This window comes from Platalea leucorodia (assembly GCF_965183815.1).
Source record: "Platalea leucorodia genome assembly, chromosome: 9".
Classification (NCBI taxonomy): Eukaryota; Metazoa; Chordata; class Aves; order Pelecaniformes; family Threskiornithidae; genus Platalea; species Platalea leucorodia.
In genome coordinates, this window is record NC_138831.1 from 39,468,140 (window position 1) to 39,488,025 (window position 19,886).

At 37.4% G+C, this 19,886-nt stretch overlaps 1 protein-coding gene across 2 annotated transcripts in view; it reads left to right on the plus strand.

Moving 5' to 3' along the window:
• Nucleotides 1-3,491: 3,491 nt before the first annotated feature.
• SLC12A1 (solute carrier family 12 member 1) overlaps nucleotides 3,492-19,886 on the plus strand; it is a gene marked incomplete at both ends in the record, with an annotated part of 48,256 nt that continues 31,861 nt past the window's right edge. Inside the window, 8 exons of one of the 2 annotated variants that reach the window (XM_082322022.1) lie at nucleotides 3,492-3,902; nucleotides 9,364-9,498; nucleotides 9,711-9,786; nucleotides 14,400-14,495; nucleotides 15,899-16,038; nucleotides 16,522-16,632; nucleotides 17,586-17,697; nucleotides 18,190-18,317. In XM_082322022.1, coding sequence (XP_082178148.1) covers nucleotides 3,492-3,902; nucleotides 9,364-9,498; nucleotides 9,711-9,786; nucleotides 14,400-14,495; nucleotides 15,899-16,038; nucleotides 16,522-16,632; nucleotides 17,586-17,697; nucleotides 18,190-18,317 — 1,209 coding nt within the window. Of the gene's footprint in view, nucleotides 3,903-9,363; nucleotides 9,499-9,710; nucleotides 9,787-14,399; nucleotides 14,496-15,129; nucleotides 15,226-15,898; nucleotides 16,039-16,521; nucleotides 16,633-17,585; nucleotides 17,698-18,189; nucleotides 18,318-19,886 lie in introns of both variants that reach the window. The other variant, XM_082322023.1, reaches the window with a different exon arrangement.

Below are 19,886 nucleotides of genomic sequence, written 5' to 3' on the forward strand. Positions count from 1 at the left end.
AAGAGAGGGATTGGATGGTCTATTCAGTATATTAAGCAGGAGAAAAATCTGGCCAATAAGGCAGAGTCTGTAATGCCTCAAAGAGAGGGACGCACTATATACATGAATAAAAGAGGCAGATTGGCCTTCCCTAAAAACACAGGATTGAATGGTAAGTTAAATTATCCTGAATAAGGTAAACTTGATTATTAATGCATAATGCTAGAATACTAAGCACAAAATTAATGGCAAATAACAGTTGAGAGACCTCTGGAAATACACTGTGAAAATCAAAGTATTATTTTCAAGAACAGCAGAAAGGTAAGAGACTTTTCTTTTCCTAGCAAAATAGTAATATTATGGAAATAAGCCAGTGAAATTACAGAATCATTTTACTTGGTAGCACAAGTCTCATTGTCATCAAAGAATCAGGATTTCATTCAGTCATGGAGATGGAAACCTAGTTTCGCTGACCTTAATGACAAAAGATTTGTTTTTGCTCCTTCATGCATGAAGATGAAACACTTCCTTACGACTTTAAAAGGCTGAAGGAAGCAGAATACTATCTATGATTAGAAATGTGTAGTAGTAGTAATAATAATAATATTGATCATCCAAACCCAGTAGAAGTAAAATAAACTAAATAAATGTAACATGTTGCTGTGAGGCTTACAGAACATTAAGCAGGAAAACCAACATAAATATGAGGGAGTTATAAAGTGGTATCATAGCAGAGAGGTGACAGCAGAATATTATCTATAGCTGATGGAAGAAGTGAGAAAATATGGTTTAGCTATATCTCATACAGAAGATGGAGGACATTTGATTATCAGCTCTTCAAATTATAATTTTGATACGTGATTTTAGAGAAAATTTATATTGCCGAGGTATAAATATTGATGCGGCATTTTATCTTTCAGTGCCAAAGGGCCAAATGCATTTCACAAAATCATTGAGAAATTTAAATTGGAAAAAATCTGCGGAGGTCATCTAGTCCAACCTCTTGTGAAAGCACAAAACTTTAAAAAATGCATCTAATGGGCTTATTTACCTAGATTTTCAGTTCATATATTCCTTTATATAGACATATTTTGTTTCTAGAACTTTCTGCCTTTGCATACGCTTGCAGAGTTTCAATGTCTAAGCACGGTCTGGTTTAGTCAGTTTGAACAGACCTGGACTCCTACTGAATTATACAGGTCTGTACAATCACACTCCCTTATCTCCTTCAAAGTATGTTTCAAGACATATGGATTGCCGTTGTTTCAATAGCTCATTTCAGGGCTATCTAGGCCATCCTGTAAGTTGCTGCAAAGGCACTTAACCCGCTAAATGCCTTAAATATAAGTACCCCTTTTGCTCTTGGGGTTTTTGTTTGCTTGCTTGTTTTTTTGAGGGGGTCTGTGTGGGAAAGTGGAGGTGGGAAGCAGATTGTACAGCTATCATATGTTCACCTCTCTATGGGCTGCCACTCAGAGGGACCTAGACAGGCTAGAGGAACAGGCCAACAGGCATCTCATGACATTCAACAAGGACAAATGCAAATCCTCCACCTCGGACAGACTAAACCCCTGCACCGTACAGGCTGGGGCCTCACTGGCAGGGGGCAACGCTCCTGGAAGGGACCTGGTGAGCAGCAGGCTACAGAGGAGTCAGCGCCATGCCCTGGGAGCAATGACAATCTGTCCTTGGAGGATGTCAAGACCTGACTGGTGAAAGCCCTAAGTAACCTGATTTACATTCAGTGTTCTCTCTGCTTTGAGTGGGAGGTTAGACTAGATAAGCTCCCAAGGTCCCTACCAACCTGCGTGATTCCGTGACTTGCTAGAATTTCTTTCAAATCATCTTAAAGGGTGTTTTGAATGTACAAATGTGAAGTTGAGTGTAAAATTCTATGAACCTTCCGATGCCTAGGACTATTGTTAATATTTCTCAATAATTACTACTTTACCATAGTCATTCATGTCCTCCAGTATAATTTAGGAAACCCAATGCTATTTTTGGATCTATTTCAGTTGTCTATTTATTCCTTCATATTACATTGATTTTATTTACATAAAAAATGAACAATTTGCTATATCTTAATTGCCTGCTCATAAATTGTCACCATCCTGGAACTACTGAAAACTTAAAGCCTAGCTTTTGTAGTTAATTTAAAAAAATATATTTGATTCAAGCTTTTCATGCAAATTTAATTCTAGACTATGAGAGAAATATACATGGTAACGTAATACTTAAGTGGAACATAAACAGTAAATGGACTTCACGGAATCATGCAGCACATCCCTTGTACTGCCTACACTTTCACTGGCTTCAATTAAAAGAAATATTATATTTGAAAATCAATTGTAGGTACTTAGAATCTGATCCAAAGCACATTTTATATAGATGGTGTCGTGAATCTTGATTTAGGATCCTGCTGACTATGCCAATTTGTTGCGAATGGGTGATTTAGATTGCTTAAAGAATCACCGTCAAAGGTATTAGCAAAAGTGGTTTTAATATAATGTTGTAAAAGTGCAACTTAACAAAGTTCGATGGCAAGGTTCGCTCTATTACTGTACGGCATGATCATTTGAACAATGATTCAAAACTACCAAGGCACAAATCAAAGTTACCAAGACAAAATCAAAGTTACCAAGGCACAAATCAAAGTTACCATACTACGAGGTTATGCGTGATATCGGTCGCTTACCAAAGATCTGCTGTTGGTAAAAGGTCTCTCTGCCTCAAGGAGCAACCTTGAGAAGCGTCCCAGCTCAAGGGGAGATCACTGCCATGCAGCCAGGCTGCTTAGCCGGGAGAGCTCAAAGAAGGCTCACTTGGGCTGTCATATTTATGGAATAAAGTGGTTGGCTTATAGTCAAATTACAGGCGATGGAAAAGGTATGCATGAGACTCCTTGTACCCACAACTTTCTTTGTTCCTTGATAAATGAGTCTTGGAAAAGCCACCCCACTATTCATGTGTTAATTGCATGATTGGTGTTCCAAGCTCATATGCATCGATGCTCACTGTGTCACTCTGCTCCTTTGTGGGTTTTCAGAGAACAGATTGAAACTAGAGGAGTTCCTGGCCTGTTTACAGCTTAGGCCTTTACCTCATTTGGAGCCTGTACCAAACTACTGCTAGTTTGGTTAAGGGGTTAAGTGTATCCATCACAGATGGAAACATCCCCACAAACTCAGTCTTTGACTCAACTATTCTTTTACTCAACAAGTCATAGGATGACAGTCTCATGGATATTTGGTGAGGCAGGGCAAAGCTCATGGTGAAAAATCTATCTAACTGTGCAAGTTAATAGAAATATTTTATTTATATTTTTTATGGCAGGAACACAGCGGACAACAACTACTTAGAGATTTCAAGAAAAATTTCTCAGAACTTCGTTAATCTAAGAGCAAAGATTTCATATGCAACAGCACTAAACCCTTTGCTGTAGCTGCAACTAGCTACCTGCAGCTACAGAGGAGTAAACAGATCAGTGACCTAAGTCTATAGCATCCCTGAAGATGTCAATGAATAATTCGCCAAATGTATTCTTGGATCCAAATGCAAATCGGTTTCAAGTTAACATAATTAATGAAAGCCATGACAACAATGAAACATCCCAAGAGGATGTGGGCTCTGACCCACCACATTATGAAGAAACATCTTTTACTGATGAAGCACATAACAGACTGAGAATCAGTTACAGACCAGGAAAAAGAGAATTATATGACAATTTCCTTCAAAATGGGGAGAAAACAGAAGCTACTTTACATCCCTATGATACTCACACTAAAATGTATTATCTACAAACTTTCGGCCATAACACAGTGGACCCAGTTCCCAAAATTGATTATTACAGAAACACTGGCAGCGTCAGTGGGAATAAGCTCAGCAGACCAAGCTTATTAGAAATTCATGAACAACTGGCAAAGGTAAGTAGAAAGGAAAGATACAAATTTTCTCTATTCCATTTCCAGGCTGTTAATTCTGTTTATTGATATGAGAAAGTCCTTAAATTCGTGGACCTTGTCCAAGAGAAAAAGTACAAATAATCACTTACCATATTTCCTTTGGTAGCTGCAGTATGTTTTCTGCCTTGTGCCCTGCTAAAAGCAGAGATTTTTATTAAAAGGTGATAGTAATGTACTTGATTAGCAGAAAAAACATAGTTTAGTCTTGTCTAAAAGTATAAAACTACTGAATCCCTTCCATTTCACTTAAGAGTTAGGACAGCAGATGATGAATGTCAATTCATAATTTAACCAAGCTACACAATTCACACTTATTCTAACCTTGAATTAAACATCAATGCATAAGTTTCACAGATTGCTCTGTTGTATTCATTAATACATATAAGTATTATATAAAACATTATGTGCAATAAATGCAATTTCAACTAATCAGAAATCCAAAGCACTACCTGTTTATTGCTGTAACAAACCATTCAAACAGCAAGAAAGAATCCAGAATAAGGGTGCTGAGGCTGAAGGTGTTTGCTCAGAAGAGGGAGAGCAGACAACAGTTTTCAGGTACTGATTCAGTGACTGAATTTAGGCCTTCATGCTCATTATACCAATGAATTTGGAGAGAATCTGAAGAGCCTCTTGAATGACTATGTAGAAAGCATTTATGGAGGAATAATTTGGCTAAATTCCTCCTAATCTATCACATGAAAGAGCTGTTTAGACTTTGCTCATGCAACAGATGGGACTATATCCACGTAAAATATACTTGCAGAGAGAACTACTGAACAGGATACAACTGACTAACCTGCCTTTGGAAGGTTTTCCAGGGCTGTTTCTTCTCTCCCCTGAGTGGACCTACTTTTGGTTAACACAATGTAGGAGTTTACTATTGATACATATGACCAATGGATTTTGTGGAAAAAACTTCCCCTTAGCAGACTCTTCCTGTTTGCTCCATTTTTTTTTTTTTTCCATGTAGGCACTACAATAAATGAATAATGAAATACCAAAACATGCCTTTTATCATGATAATCCCTGCTTTTGTCACCTTCTATGGCTACTTGCCAGAAGAATATACACTGGTCAGGTGTAATCTTTTGGGGTTTGCACATTCAAAACTTCCACAAGAAAGTATTTGAGAAGTTGGTAATATTAAGTCTCAGATACCAGATTTTCACTAACTTCTGTGTTACTGCCTCAGATAGGTAGATCAGTGAATTTTGCTGTCTATTCACCTATCTAGATCTTTTAAGGCTTGATTTCCCTATCTGGACGAATCACCTCCATGCAAAATAAATAGCATGGAGAGCTGTAGTGAGAACTTCTGGGGACAAGAACAACCAGGTTAAGCACTTTCAAACAGTTAAACTGTTAAAAAACCTACTGCAAAACAGTGGAATAATATGATACTCTACTGACTTCAGTAAAATTAGACTCTTCCCCCTTAAGCCACAATACCAAGTTCTCTGTAAAAAGCAGAGGAGAGACACAGGATACACTTACTTACAGAATTAAAATCAAACCTTTTTTGAGGTTCTTGATTATGCACTTGTTACAGCATGGCTGGAAAAAGAGAAATCACCTCTACAGTCAAACCTAGACTAAAAGTGTCTATATGCAGCGAAAACCCTTATTCTTCTTCTGTGTTGGGCAATAGTGAAATGTGAAATCTCCAGAGAAGACATGCTCTCATCACCATTCCACTCAGTTTTACATAGTTCTGAGGTCTGAATAATTTGGACAAGCATCTGATTTTTGGATGCTGGTCCAGATCTTGTTTAAACTCCAGTTCTCTGGAGATGCACCTGTCCTAAGGAGGATTAAAATAAAGTAATGAAATCAAGCAAAAAAATAGCCATTAGGAAATTAGGACCTGATTCTTTAGGATCTTATTAGGACAGCTTCCTAGTTTTGGCCTGACTTATTTAAGTTAGGGTCTCCACAGACCTGCATAAAATGGCTTACATAGAAAGGAGAAACAAGTTACATGGGTCATCATTTATTCCAAAAATTAATGGAAAGTGGATGTGAAAAGGGAAGAATATGAATTTGGTATCCCTACTCATTTGCAGATGTGTAAGCTGCTACTCAAGGGACTTAACACATTTCCATACCCAGAAGAAACTTCCTCTTATGGAAATAATTTACTTTGGTAGTGGCCAGAGAGGAGAAAAATAGTGCATTGGCTTTGAACATAATGCTGAATGAACATGTACTGAACATTAGCGTATTAAGGGATTTTCAGTTTTGACCATTACCAGAAAATTCAGGGGTTTTGCTGTTGCATCTCTCAATGGTTTCTTTATTTTAAATAAAATTAGATAAATTTGTTTAGGGATTTTTAAGGCTTTCACTTAGAGAAGATTAAAAAGAAGGCAGATTCTATCCCAGAATAAAATGAAGGGAAAATTGCTTCACAGGTTGGTCTGTTAGGGAAGAGAAAAGAGCATCATCTAGCTTGGTGACTCCCAGACGTTTTCCAATATCCAGCTTACAGAAGGATAATCTTATGCCGCTCAAAATAGGAAGGTAAATGTCAGAGGTAATGGGATTTTTGTTACACTGGTAACCTGCTGTGCCCTTATGTGAGTTGTGGCCCTGGCCTGGGAGCCACTAGCCACAGCACTGGAACAAACGACCCACCATTAGCATGGCTAGAGTCTATTCCTGGCTGTCCCATGGACTCACTTTGTGACCTTGGACAAATCACTTTGGTCTACAGAGCTTATTCTGAAGAATAAACAAACACAAGGTCACCGAATAGTAGGGAAGTGGAATTAGTAGGGAAGGGAATTAAGATGGTATGAAAAGGCTGAGCTCCATCAGGAGGCAAAAGCAGTCTGTGCAGCGGGATGGGGTGCCTATCCACCACCCCCAGCGTGCAGCAGGCTCTCTAGCCACCACTAAGGAGGGGATGAAATGCCACACTGAATGTGTATGGGGGTTAGACTAATAGTCCAAGATGCAGTTCTGGAGAAGATGCTTTATTCCTTTTTAATTTAACACTAAAATCTAGGTTTACCACACCATACCCCAAGGCAATCCTGCCTGCCTCACCCCCAGCTTTTTTGAAACTCAAATTGTTGAAGACAACTGTCCTGTCAAAGCCCATTGCCAGATTCTGATAAGACGTGACATATGTTTGACTTCAGATTTCTAACCATCACATAAGCATCCCCATTGTGCTTTGATGCTGGGCTTAACATCAGAAGATAAACATTAATATTTAATACATTTCTTTAATATGTAATTTTTCAAATGTCAGAATGTAAGGCAGGTTGAAAGGAACTTCAGATATCTAGTTCCCACACTGCTGGAGTCAAATGTGTGTCATCTTTTAGCAAGACATGTCAGTTTTTGCACACATTAAGCCACAAAACACCAATTAAATCCCTAAAAAATAGTCTAAGTGCTATTTCACAGCTGATGGCTGGTGATAATTACCTGGGCTTAATATTTACCCTACATAAGAAATCATCTAACCTTTCTTCATCTTGGCTATTCTCCACACTTGCTACAGAGAGTTGATGAGCTCATCATCTTTAACCCCAGGAGAGATGAAGAGTAAACTGTTCCGAAACAAGGAAAGGAAAATGATGTGGGTTTTTTTTTAAAAGTAGTTAACTTTTTATTTTGGTAGCTTTTCAAAATATTCTGTCACTTTTATTCCACATCCTTAATGCATGAGTAGCACAGGTACAGCTGCTTTGTAAATAACCAATCATTCACAAAGCACACCAATTTAAAATGCATTTATGGAAGCTTTAAGGCCATAATTTATGATAATGGCATAGAGAGCACAAATTAATTCAAAGTACATAGGAAACAACTTGTTTCAAGTACAAAGACCAAACCCTTGTATTTTTTTTTTGCCTTTGAAATTCTAACCACTGTAGCAAAAAACCCTCATATTATTCTGCTAATCTTCCTTAACTCACTTTAATCGTTTACTGTATTTTGAGCAAACACAGCCATTATTATTTTAGGGTAAGAATTGTCAAAATTATCTAAGTAACTCAGGAGCTCAAAGTCACAGGCTTTCAATAGATCTTGTATTCCCATTTCACTTAGGGCCAAAAGGGCCATAGGCACCAAGTTTAATCCATGTCAAAATATATTATCCAGTCACTTATTTCTCATTTGTGAGCACAGTCCTGGATTTACTGTGTCAAAGGCATTCTATGACCTTGCATCATAGTGGCTAGAGGCCCCATCCATGAGGGGGGAGTCCAAATATTAGCATAAGTGTCATATACAGTTGGTCTTTATGTCCGTTTTGTTTGTTGTTTTTTTTTAAGTAAGTCCATGAACAAAATACAGAAACAGCCTTGAAGCTTAAGCAAGATGAAAAAACCTCGTATGTTTCACAGAATCACAGATGTTTCCCCTCCTTGACCTGCTTAGTTAATCTGGAAATATCTTCATCCCCCTCCAAACCTAAAAGCATCTTGATTCCTCTCCAGAAGTGACACGTGCTCCTGACCCTCTGCCAGACTATGGCAAGGTGCATGGTCCTTCCTGAAGGTCTTTGCAGAGGGCCCAGACAATACCTGGCAATAGTTAACCTAATGCCAACTCCTTGCAAAACCAGTCAGAACTTTGTATAAAAACAATTAAAAGAAACAAAGCAGCAATGACAACAAGTATAAACCTCAGTACCGGGACTAATTCCTATTCAAGCCACAAGAAACATATCGTGATGCTAAATTGCCTCAAAGTTTCTGGGGCAGAAGAGCTGAAGAGATAAAATACATATTTTTGTCTGTAACTGGATGTGAACAATTTTAAATTCTAGGCTATTTATTCTGGTTACACCACAAATGTGGTAATTCCTAATCCTATCTACTATGGTTATACCAGAAGTGGCTAAACCACAGAAAAGAATTATTAATTTGCTGCATTATGTACTACATTTCACTGACATTTCTCTGACTGTTTTCAAGAATGTTACCCATTTGCTGCTGCAATTACGTTTGTACTTTATCCAACAGAAAACACCAGAATTCATCACATAACTTTGCCATGCAGCGCTCAGCTAGGTCTCTTTTCACTAGTGAGCAATTATTCCTGTTTCTACACTTAGCATTATTCATAAATTGTTGCAGCAGCATGTAGAGGCCAACCACGAGACCCTCTTATGTTTGATGCTCTACTAACATATGAACACAACATATATGTTAAATACAGTTTACAATAAAAAACAATTTAGTATCAGATAATAATGTATTTACTCTGCTTAAGTGATTCTTTCATCTTTTCTCGCTGTTAGCAAGCCCACCTGCTGATGCCTGGTGTGAACAGAATAGTGCACGCCAGAGACAGTAAAACCTGATCTTCTTTGGAATTCCTTTATTCCATGTCTTTCTTATGGAGCCAGGTGTCCTCTACTTGGCACAAAAATGTATTTGTTTTCTTTGTGATCCTTCAGAACATAGCTGTGAGCACCGGCTCAGTTGAGAGAGTGGCTAATGGAGAAAGCTCCGCTGGAGATGAGACAGCAGTCAGCAAGGAAGAAGAAAACAAAACAGGATTGGTCAAGTTTGGATGGGTGAAGGGTGTGCTGGTGAGAAACTTATCTGCATTTCTAAAAAAAATAAAAGAAAATAAACTTTGAGATTAGTTCTGCAATGCTAAGGTCTTTTAAGAAGAGAGGGAGGTGGACTTGAGGGATGTTTGGGGTGCTTTTTAGAAGCCTGCAATGCACACTATCACCTTCTGGTTGTTAACAGTACTTTGGACGTTGCACTAATGCAGTATTTTTTGTTTAAAACCTAGGTAAGATGTATGCTTAATATTTGGGGTGTGATGCTTTTTATTCGACTTTCCTGGATTGTAGGTCAAGCAGGAATTGGTATGTATCTCATTTAATACAATTTTCAACAGTGAAAGGGATAAAGAGGATAAACTATACATGATCATGATTAATATATAATCTGAGATGTGCATTTGCATGCTGAACTAAATAATGTTTTCAAATGCTTGCCAGGGTAAAAGATGTTAATCCTCCAAACTATTGGAATTTTCCAGACTTGCAGCCAAATTACTGCTTAGAGGCATAGATCTGTTAACTATGCATATGATCATCACATTTGAATATTTCTAAGCTGTAGTGAAATTTGTATTTAGATCCTGTAACAGATGTAAACTTCATGACTCGGGCCAATTTCTAATATGTGCGTACAGAGTTAACCTTTAAGAGTTCACACTTTGCTTATCTGTGAATCCCAAACCTTGTCATCTACATATTAAAGACAACGCTTCTTCACACTTCTCTGCAAAGATGAAAACAGAACTGGAAGGAGGTCTCAGCTCATCAGGATTTTGTTATTTTTAACTATAGCACAGCACTAGATACTAGTGTACAATGAAACTCCAAGTTTTAAAAACTCTGCTCCAGCTTTCATATAAATTAACTAAGTACACTTCATTGCGTGCTGTATCTCTGCTGCTTCTTTGTGCAATTTAATTAACCCACATCCCAGATCCCAGTCCCTGGGAGACTGGGCCCCAAGGCCTCCATCCAGAATGTTGCTGAGCATTCAATGAAACCAGGGAGAGAGGAAAGTGCTCACAAGACTGCAAGAATCTCCAGCAACTAGAAGAGCAGCTCAGTAAGGTGCAACGTATCAGTAGTTGTTGTGTGGTACAACTCTGTGTTACATGATCATACATAATGGGGCCCTAATCTTTGACTGGCACCCAGATGTCATAAAAACCAGTAATCCAAAGGGTGGATGGCAAGTATTCCAGTCTGGATTCTCACAGAATGGAAATATGAAGTAGACAGGAGCTGGGGTCCAAACTCTGGCCTCGGGGCATCAGCTCTCCTGGTCTTCAATAAAACTCAGTGCTCAAATTCAGATTGAATATAAATATCATTCACTTCCTTGTTAATGGAAGTGAAATGAAACACTGAATTGAAACATCTCCAAAATTTTGCATGGTTAAAGTCTAATTTCCAACAAACTACAGTAACTTCACAGAAGTTTCACTTGAGTAAGACTGAACTTTTAAAAAAAGATAAACAAATTAAATTCTTATTAAGAAAAAAATCCAGCCACAAACCTACAGAGACACAAATAGGGAGGGGGAAAAAAAAAAAAAAAAACAAAAAACCAACCAACCAAACAATAGAAGTTCCAGAACTAAGCGGAAGAACTTTACCTGCTTTTGCAGTGCGCCATGCGTGGCTCTAGCACTGTGCCTGACAAAGGGGTGCTTGCTGATTTTATGATGCATACCAAATGAGAGCGTACAGCCCAGGGCACTCATAAGTATATGCCTTGCCATGAAAATTCTGCATCTTAATATTGCCAAGACTTTGCTCTGGGGTTTCATGCAAAATTAGTTTTTAAGGGCAGTTTAGTAACTTATTGAGATCATCAAGAAGTATTACTTTGTTTTGAGGTGTGAGAATAGCCATAGGCAAGAGTAATTCATTTTAGAACAACTTACTTAGCAGCCATATGCCTGGGTTTCAATCTAAACTTTAATCAGATTTTAACATTAATTTGCACCAACATCAGTTACAGCCCTTCTGCCTTCACATTTAATTTTACCATTTTAATTCATTGATAAGCAGACCCTCCTTTCTTATGGTTTATTGCTCTGCTGTTGCTTTTTAAAATTGCATGCCTTATGTAAGGAGGTTAGTTTTACTTCTGAAAATGAGACATCAAATTCCATTTGAATAAATTTCTCAATGCATTTTCTGAATGTCTTATAAGCAATGAGCTTTAAGTCCCTAGCCAAGCTGCTTAAGGAGAACAGTGATAGAAGCTCATCATCACCAAGGCTCGGGGATTTCACTGGATACTGCTACTAACATGGAAATTAAATGAGTCAGTTAAACCACCATCTGGGCACCATTTATATCCCCATCATTAGAGGGCCAAAGAGAGAAAACCCCAATTATTTCCATACCCTGATAGGCTGTCTTGGGCAAAAGCTCTTACAGGGAAAAAAAAAAAAAAACAACATTCCAACAAGGTTCTCTGTTTATCATCAGCTGGGAGAAAAGGGACAGTATGGTCCTGACAAGGCTCCAGCTCCAAAACTAGTCTGGTATTTCCACCTAACATCTGGGAACTCTCTGAAGTCTGTATTTGTACCTATACATGGAATGGTTACCCAAAGGCAGGGAAAAACACTAAGTTTATGGTAACTGAAAATCTGGCCCTGAATATTACAATTATGTTACATTACATTATATTACAATGATGTTTTGGTCGAGTCACTTTATTTTATTCACCTTTCTTCTTAAATGTTAAAATATTTTTTTAAATTAACATTAAAGCCTTCCCAAGCAGATATTACTCATCAAATAAATATCTTACTCTACTTATCATATATATGTTAACAACATGAATTGTGAAATGCAATAGAAAATCCTGGAAAAATACTCCTTAGGTTGCATCTGCACTTACCAAATAATTTTAAAACTACTTTGTGTCTAACTTACTCAATTTAAGAGTTAACAACTGATTAAAAGTCATATCCAGTCACTTCTCGGGCACAAAATTTGCATTGCTTAACGATATCCTTCTAGGTAATGGTAGCTGACCAAAAGGAATGACCATTTGGATTTTTTTTATACAGACCTGCATACAAAATAGGTGCATGACTAGTTATAGTAAGAGTTCAGAAATCAATAGGATAAACATGATTTATTAGAGTCTCAAATCACTTTAAGTATCCTACACTATGTTATATATCATTTATATCTCACACATTACATTGCTCTATCTTAAAGGATTGTGATAACATGGCTATAATTTAAGCAGCAAAGAACATTCATTCAGGGATTGGATTTCTATAACCATCCAGTATGAACTGAAGTCAGGAATCTGATCTGGAAGCCAGAAGGCAGAAATACAGCAGATAAATCAATATGTTTGTAGTACTTCTAGCTGGTTGTCAGTTGTAGGATCCAAGTTTCAATTTGGATGAGCCCTGGTCAACAAATATTGCTACAAGCAATGTATAATTTCAGTTCCACACCGAAGACCTATGTACCTTATGAAAACGAGAGCTATTGCATAAGCGTTAGCAAGTTCAGGTAAAACTAAGAACTGACTCCGTGTTTGGCACCAATTGTAATTGTTTCTCTTCCCCCCCCCCCCCCCCCCCCCCCAGTTTTTTTCCCTTTCTCTCATAGATACAAATGGGAATAGAAGCAATAAAGTTGAGAAAAAAATGTCATATTATTTCTTCACCTGACTTGAAACAATAAAGTATTCTGAAACTACAGAACCAAACTCTTCTTGGTAGTGCCAGAAAATATAACAGAAGCAATGGCCACAATTGTAGCTTGGGAGGTCCAGTTTGTACAGAAAGAAAAACTTTTTCACTAGGCAGGTAGTCTAGCCCTGGAACATATCCAAAGAGGCTGTGGGATCTTTGTCCATGGAGTTTAAGACCCAGCTAGCCAGAGCCATCACTGATTTAATTCTACGTTGACAATAGTTCTGCTGTGACTGGGAGGCTGAGCTACAGACCTTCAGAAGTCACTTCCAACCAATGTTTCTATGATTCCAAATCATACCAGGCACCTCCTACTCATATAGTTTCTAGTTTCTAGCACAGTTTCACAAAGTTAACAGAAACCTGACCAGATAGCCAAAGATTGGAAACATACTCAGACTTCAGAGTCTTACTCAAACTGAAACCCAGTTCACCTATCACTGATCACTGATCTTCAGGTGTTTGATTATTTCTGTTTAACTATACAATTTTGTGATACCAGCTAAAAAAAAAAAAAAAAAAAAAATATATATATATATATATATATATATATTCAAGTTCTCCAGGATTACACATTACAGGTCACTTGTTAAAGTAAATGGCATCTAAAAAGCAATATTTCCATTTTCAAATGTTTGTCTTGTGTTAGAGTAAAACTACTTTTTGCAGGGAAAGAGGGAGATGAGGAGAGAGCGGGGAAGTGCAGCACTTGACAGCTTGGCAAGTAAGGATATAGAAGGCTTGCACTCAGGTCTTGTCTCTCCACCTGGTAGACTCTTTGTCCTGATGCACTATGAAACTATACAGTCAGTCTTTCTCTGATTCAATATTTAATTAACTGATGAAATACAGCAGCATTCTTACAAGAGCTCTGGTTAATGTCGATCTCTTCACTTAAACTGCCAGGATGTATATTAAAGGCAGATATAAGCATCCATGCCAAGGGACGCTTGTTTGCTCATTTCCTCCAGCCTTTGAAAATCAGGATAATTTCTGGCTAGGGTACTCCTATCAGAAAGAATCACTGCTTGAAGACTGATGGGAATAATTTACTACCATGACATGGACTCCTTCGAAATGTTCTGCAAACTGCAAGTGGTCAACAAACCATCTTTTCAGTTTATTGCTCTGATTCTGGCCTGAAAATCCAATTTAAAGAGAGAAAGATTTGTAGGAATCATGGAACATGAGTAAAATATTTTATCTTCTTATTACTGACAGGTCTTGGAGTAATCATAATTCTTCTCGCCACGATGGTAACCTCAATTACTGGGTTGTCAACTTCTGCAATAGCAACTAATGGGTTTGTCCGTGGAGGTAAAAATCTTAGGGTTACTAATGCTTTCAAGCCCAAAAAAGTCTTTATGTATTATTTTCCTATGAGGCAAACCAGAGGGACAAAAAACCAAATGGTACATCCACAGGAACTGGAAGGTAACAATTCTAGCCACCTCTAATCACAATTTATGGCATGTTTGAATTGTCACTTTTCATAAATCCCAGATTTCAGTTCAGTCTGTGAAGTACGTTCCAGATGTTCTTGACTTACGCTGAGTGAGGGATGGCTTCTGGCTTTTCATGGAGTTCTTCTGTTACCTTTCAGCAGGTCTTTCTTATTCAGAGCATTCCAGGTTGGACATCCTTCGACAAACTGAGCATGAGGCACCTCTTCCTCTCATCTTAAAGACTGATGCAGATCAGTGGATATCTTCAATTTAATACCTTCTTTATAAAACTTACATTTCAGCCACTCCTTGGAAGATGAGTAAATAATTTTGCTGGAAAAGTACATGTCAGGTATTTTATGAAACAAAGTTTTAGTGCATTTCAGAGCCTTACAGTTAAAACTCGTCTGCTCTAACCTCTGTGGAAAATGGCAAGTTCTTACTACGTCATTTAAACAGAACAGGTATTTGAATACACTTGAATATTTCTTTTTCGGATCTTTCAGGTCTTGGAATCATAGTTATTGGTCTGAGTGTAGTAGTAACAACACTAACAGGTATCTCCATGTCTGCCATTTGCACTAATGGAGTAGTAAGAGGAGGTAAGTGAATATGATCTCATGAAAAATACAAAAATCTGCAGATTTGGATTACAAAAAAAAAAGGAATTGAGATAACTGTGTTACAAGCAAAGCAATAATAAATAAATATATTTGGAGTGATGTCTCTCAATGGATCAACAGTAAATTAAAATGTATATAATCTTAAACACTTCCTGACAATAAATATTAAGTGCCAGTGAGATGAGATGAAATAATTAGCTGACAAAGTAATATGCTCCATTTATGGTGATACGCAAAAAAGATTAAAGATTCACTGCATCACTATGCAGGAGCTTTAACAATATACCACATAATATGATCTTTCATGCTAACATTGGGACAGATCCAAGTAAGTTAGAACCTGTCTGGAAGTGAGCTTCTCTCTGCTCTGTGTTACTATATTATGTATCATGAAAAAATACTTGAAGGTCCAGTTTCGCATGCTAATATGCACTAAAAAGATTTCTGTAATAGAAAGGCATACAGAAAAGTCTGAAGGCAGAACCAGTACAAAGCACATTCCTTTTTTTACTAGTGTCCTCTATTAATATACGGCAAATAGTGGTTACGATTGTTAGGCTAAAAGCAGACATTCCTGCAGTATTATTTATATGAGAAAAATGAGCAAAAACTGAGCATTTACTTGTGCTGAAATAACAATTTCTGTCTGCAGGTGGAGCATACTATCTTATCTCAAGAAGCCTAGGCCCGGAGTTTGGTGGATCTATAGGACTTATCTTTGCTTTTGCAAACGCAGTGGCAGTTGCTATGTATGTAGTTGGATTTGCCGAAACAGTTGTGGAACTTCTTAAGGTAAATGTACATGTTTCATGTGTATGATTAAATTGTTTTGGTTTTGGTTTTGGGCTTTTTGTGTGTGTTTTTTTTTGTTTGTTTTGGTTTGTTTTGGGGTTTTTTGTTTGTTTCTTTGTTTTATATAAAATATTTGTCTAAGTGGTGATACTTTTTTAGCTGAGGCTTAAGGGACATCTTTAGCAGGGAAGAAGCTGGTCTGTCTAAACATGCCATAGAGTGCTTCTCCATTATTTCTACCTTATGAACATATTTCATACATTTCTCAACATGAATCTCAAAATCAGAAAAGGAACGGACATCTGATTAGACAGCCAAATCACCCCAACTACAAAGAGCCAGCTGGAACATGAAATACAAACACTTGGTCTCACAAATCTCTAGAAAGCAGTGAGCTGTCAAAGTTTCATTTAACCTTGTTACCTGATCCCACCAGTTGGGCAGAGAAAGACTGGTTTTAATAACATTTCTTACTGCTTTCAGGAGAGTGCTACACTGATGGTAGATGAGTCCAATGACATCAGAATAATAGGTACCATAACTGTTGTATGTCTTCTCGGCATCTCTGTTGCTGGCATGGAATGGGAAGCAAAGGTAAACCTTTAAAAGAACATAAAAGCAAGCAGTATACTAGACTACTGTACAGCATTTGTGTGTGAGGAATGCTATGCAACAGGTGGAATTTTCAAAAGCACTCAGTTTCAGTTTACACTTAATCTTTCTAAAAGCAATAGCATTTAATCATTACATTCAATGAAAGCACAATTACTCCATGCTCCTCCTTAAACACACATTTAAAAGGGAAGAGGAAGTTTGTGTTCTGCAGACAGCTTGGTGATATTGATTTTTATAATTCATGGCATCATTTAGAGCCTTGGGTAAGTGCCCGGTTTGCCCTTATTTTTGATGCAGCTTGACAGAATAAACAGTAGTAAAAACAATATATGGTTTTATCACTGTACTCTCTCAAGCCCTAGTCAGCAGAAGAGCTCTATTTGCTATCCATTCCTTAATCTTTAAAGGATTTCTGCTATTCCTTCACCTGTAAAAAAAAAGTTCAAAATAGAAATCCAAATGGAAATACTTCAGAGGGTGGAATACAGCTATTGAAATCAGGTCCAGAATAGCACCCTTATTTTTACATTCTGCTGTGATGGAGACTAGAACTACTTGTAAAAGAGATCAGAAAAACAGTTAGATATTATAACACTTGAAGTGACAACCCACTGCAACTAAACAAATTTTATAACAATATAAAAATGTCTTATACTTGATATTAGTGCATTAGCTGTTTCATTTTGCCTTTTCTTGTAAAGAAACTAACATAAAATTAAATTATAACTATATATTTCATAACCCCCTTAGTGAACAACTATCTGCTGTTGTCATTAGCTGATTCAGCTATCTTGATTCCTGGTATTTTCGAAAACTACAGAAATTAGTAATCTGTCATAGGGAACACATACAGATAACTTACTATATAGCCATTTCCACAGTCAATGCAAATAAAAAAATCACCAGGAAAATCTTTTTGTTTCTATTAATAGGCTCAAGTTATTCTTCTAATTGTTCTCCTTGTTGCTATTGCAAACTTCTTTATTGGGACAGTCATTCCTACCAACAACGAAAAGAAGGCAAGAGGCTTTTTTAATTACCAAGGCAAGTAACCTTGCTATCTGTCATAAAATAATAAGTTTGCATTCTTTTTGGCTTCATACTGAGTTAAGGATTCCACTGAAAAAGGTCACAAGATCAGGATCTTGTGCCCAAGTTTAAGTAAGCTTGCAAACCAAGGGAATTTATTTCATCTTTAATTTTGAGTCTGTCTCTCTGCTGCTGAAGCTGACAGCTCAGTTAGTTACACCTTGAGTCATTTATATATCAGCAGAGCACAGACAAACTTTTACAGAGCTAAGTGCAAGTGCTGTAGTGACACTCCTGTCACTTCAATATGGGTCTGTAGCTCTGAGATGCAGACAAGCACATCCTACTGGGGACCAGACTAAGGAAATCAAATTCACTTTGCTTATGATATGAGACAGATTCAAACCCAGTCGTCCAGACGTGAAAGACTAACTTATTCACCTCCTTCATTAAGTAACTTTGGAATCAAATCCTAGTGGTATGTTTCATTTTCACCTATATTTGCAGCATCAATATTTGCAGAAAACTTTGGACCAGATTTCAGAAGCGGAGAAGGATTTTTCTCGGTGTTTGCCATTTTTTTCCCAGCTGCCACTGGCATTCTTGCAGGAGCCAATATCTCAGGAGATCTGAAAGTACGTATTTCATTAACTTCATAATACTAGCTGTAGGATGAAAAAAGAACAAGAAAACAAATTATGAATGAACGCTGTATTCAGTTTTAAATCATGTCTTATTTCGGGAAGCAAAACTCTCACTTTTAAGTACCTGCTTTATTATTTAAAAACATCAGTTCACATTTTCTTTCATAATGCATTATGGTTATTTACACAAATTACTGCATTCAGATTTGGGTTGCTATATCATTTAAAAGCATGTTTCAATAACCTTTAATAATATATCATTAATGGTCCATTAGCAGCATATGACATGAGAGAAATTACATGTGTATCTCTTGGCGCTCTTCTTTTGCAAAATCTCCTAAAACGTAATCTCAAAAAGCATACCTGTAAAGCTCGTGTTTGTACTCACAAGAATCACAGGAGACCAGCTTTTTCTATTCAGGGTCATAGCAAGGGCAGAGCAAACCGAGCATTTAACAAAAGCAAGTATGTCCCAATCCCATGTCACTACTGCTCCTCAAAGGAAAAGCTGCAGGTTTGCAGCTGTGACAAAAGAAAGGAGTCCAAAGAGGAAGGGAAAGGAGGTCCAGGGATGCCCAATTGTCTTGCTGTGGCCATTCTGTCAGGTCCCCACTCTCCTCTTGCAGCATAGCAGTTGTACAAGATGATATTTCCACTATCTAAACATACTGGTAAATTAGAGACAGGAATTTAGTTTTAACTTTGAGTGCCCTCTAGTTTTCATGATTTTGCACAGTGTATTTAATGCAAAAAGTGTTTAAAGCTAAATGTAAAGATGAAGTAATTCAGAGCTCAGCAAAGAATTTTGTAAAACATCTCTAGTAAATGTGGAGCAATGCAATACTTCGTAATATTACAAGAAATTCAGAAATGCAACAGAAGTATACAAAACTCAAGTCTTGCAATCTAATACTAAAAAAAAGGCACAACAACAACAAACAAACAAAAAACCCATAACAAAAAAGAAAAAAAAGTCACCAAAAAGATGTGGCTCACACCTTGATAACCCCAGCATGTCAAATGAAGTTATTTAGCTTTATCATATAGACCCATTGTCTTGTATACCTTAAGGATTCAACCAAAGTTCTGTTGTTTCTGTGTTGGCACAGTAGTTGCAAGTCCACCAGATCCGACTAACCCTGACAGCCAGTTCTGTTTCCCTTCCTCACACTGAGTTGCATGCCTCATCTCCTTTGTTTTCAGAGGACTGCTTTTGAAGCCAAGCACAGAGAGAAATATGTAGAAACTGAGCCACTAATAGCATCTACGAGATCCCATTTTTAATTAAAAAAACAAAAATCATTATACTTCTGTCCACTGAGACTGAATCAGCCTCACACAATCTCCATCCCTTTATCAAACAAAAATAAGTCTTTTGCCATATATGGTACTCTCTATACATGGCAAGCTCCCAAAGCAGCAGCACTTCTTTCATAAGCTATTTGAAAGAGTCCAAGGGAAGCAGTTCTCCTGTTGGCTCTCTGGGGTGGTTTCAGTCTGGCAATAAGTGGATTTCTATAACCAAGTCCTCCAGGCTGCAGATTCCCCACTGAGCATGTT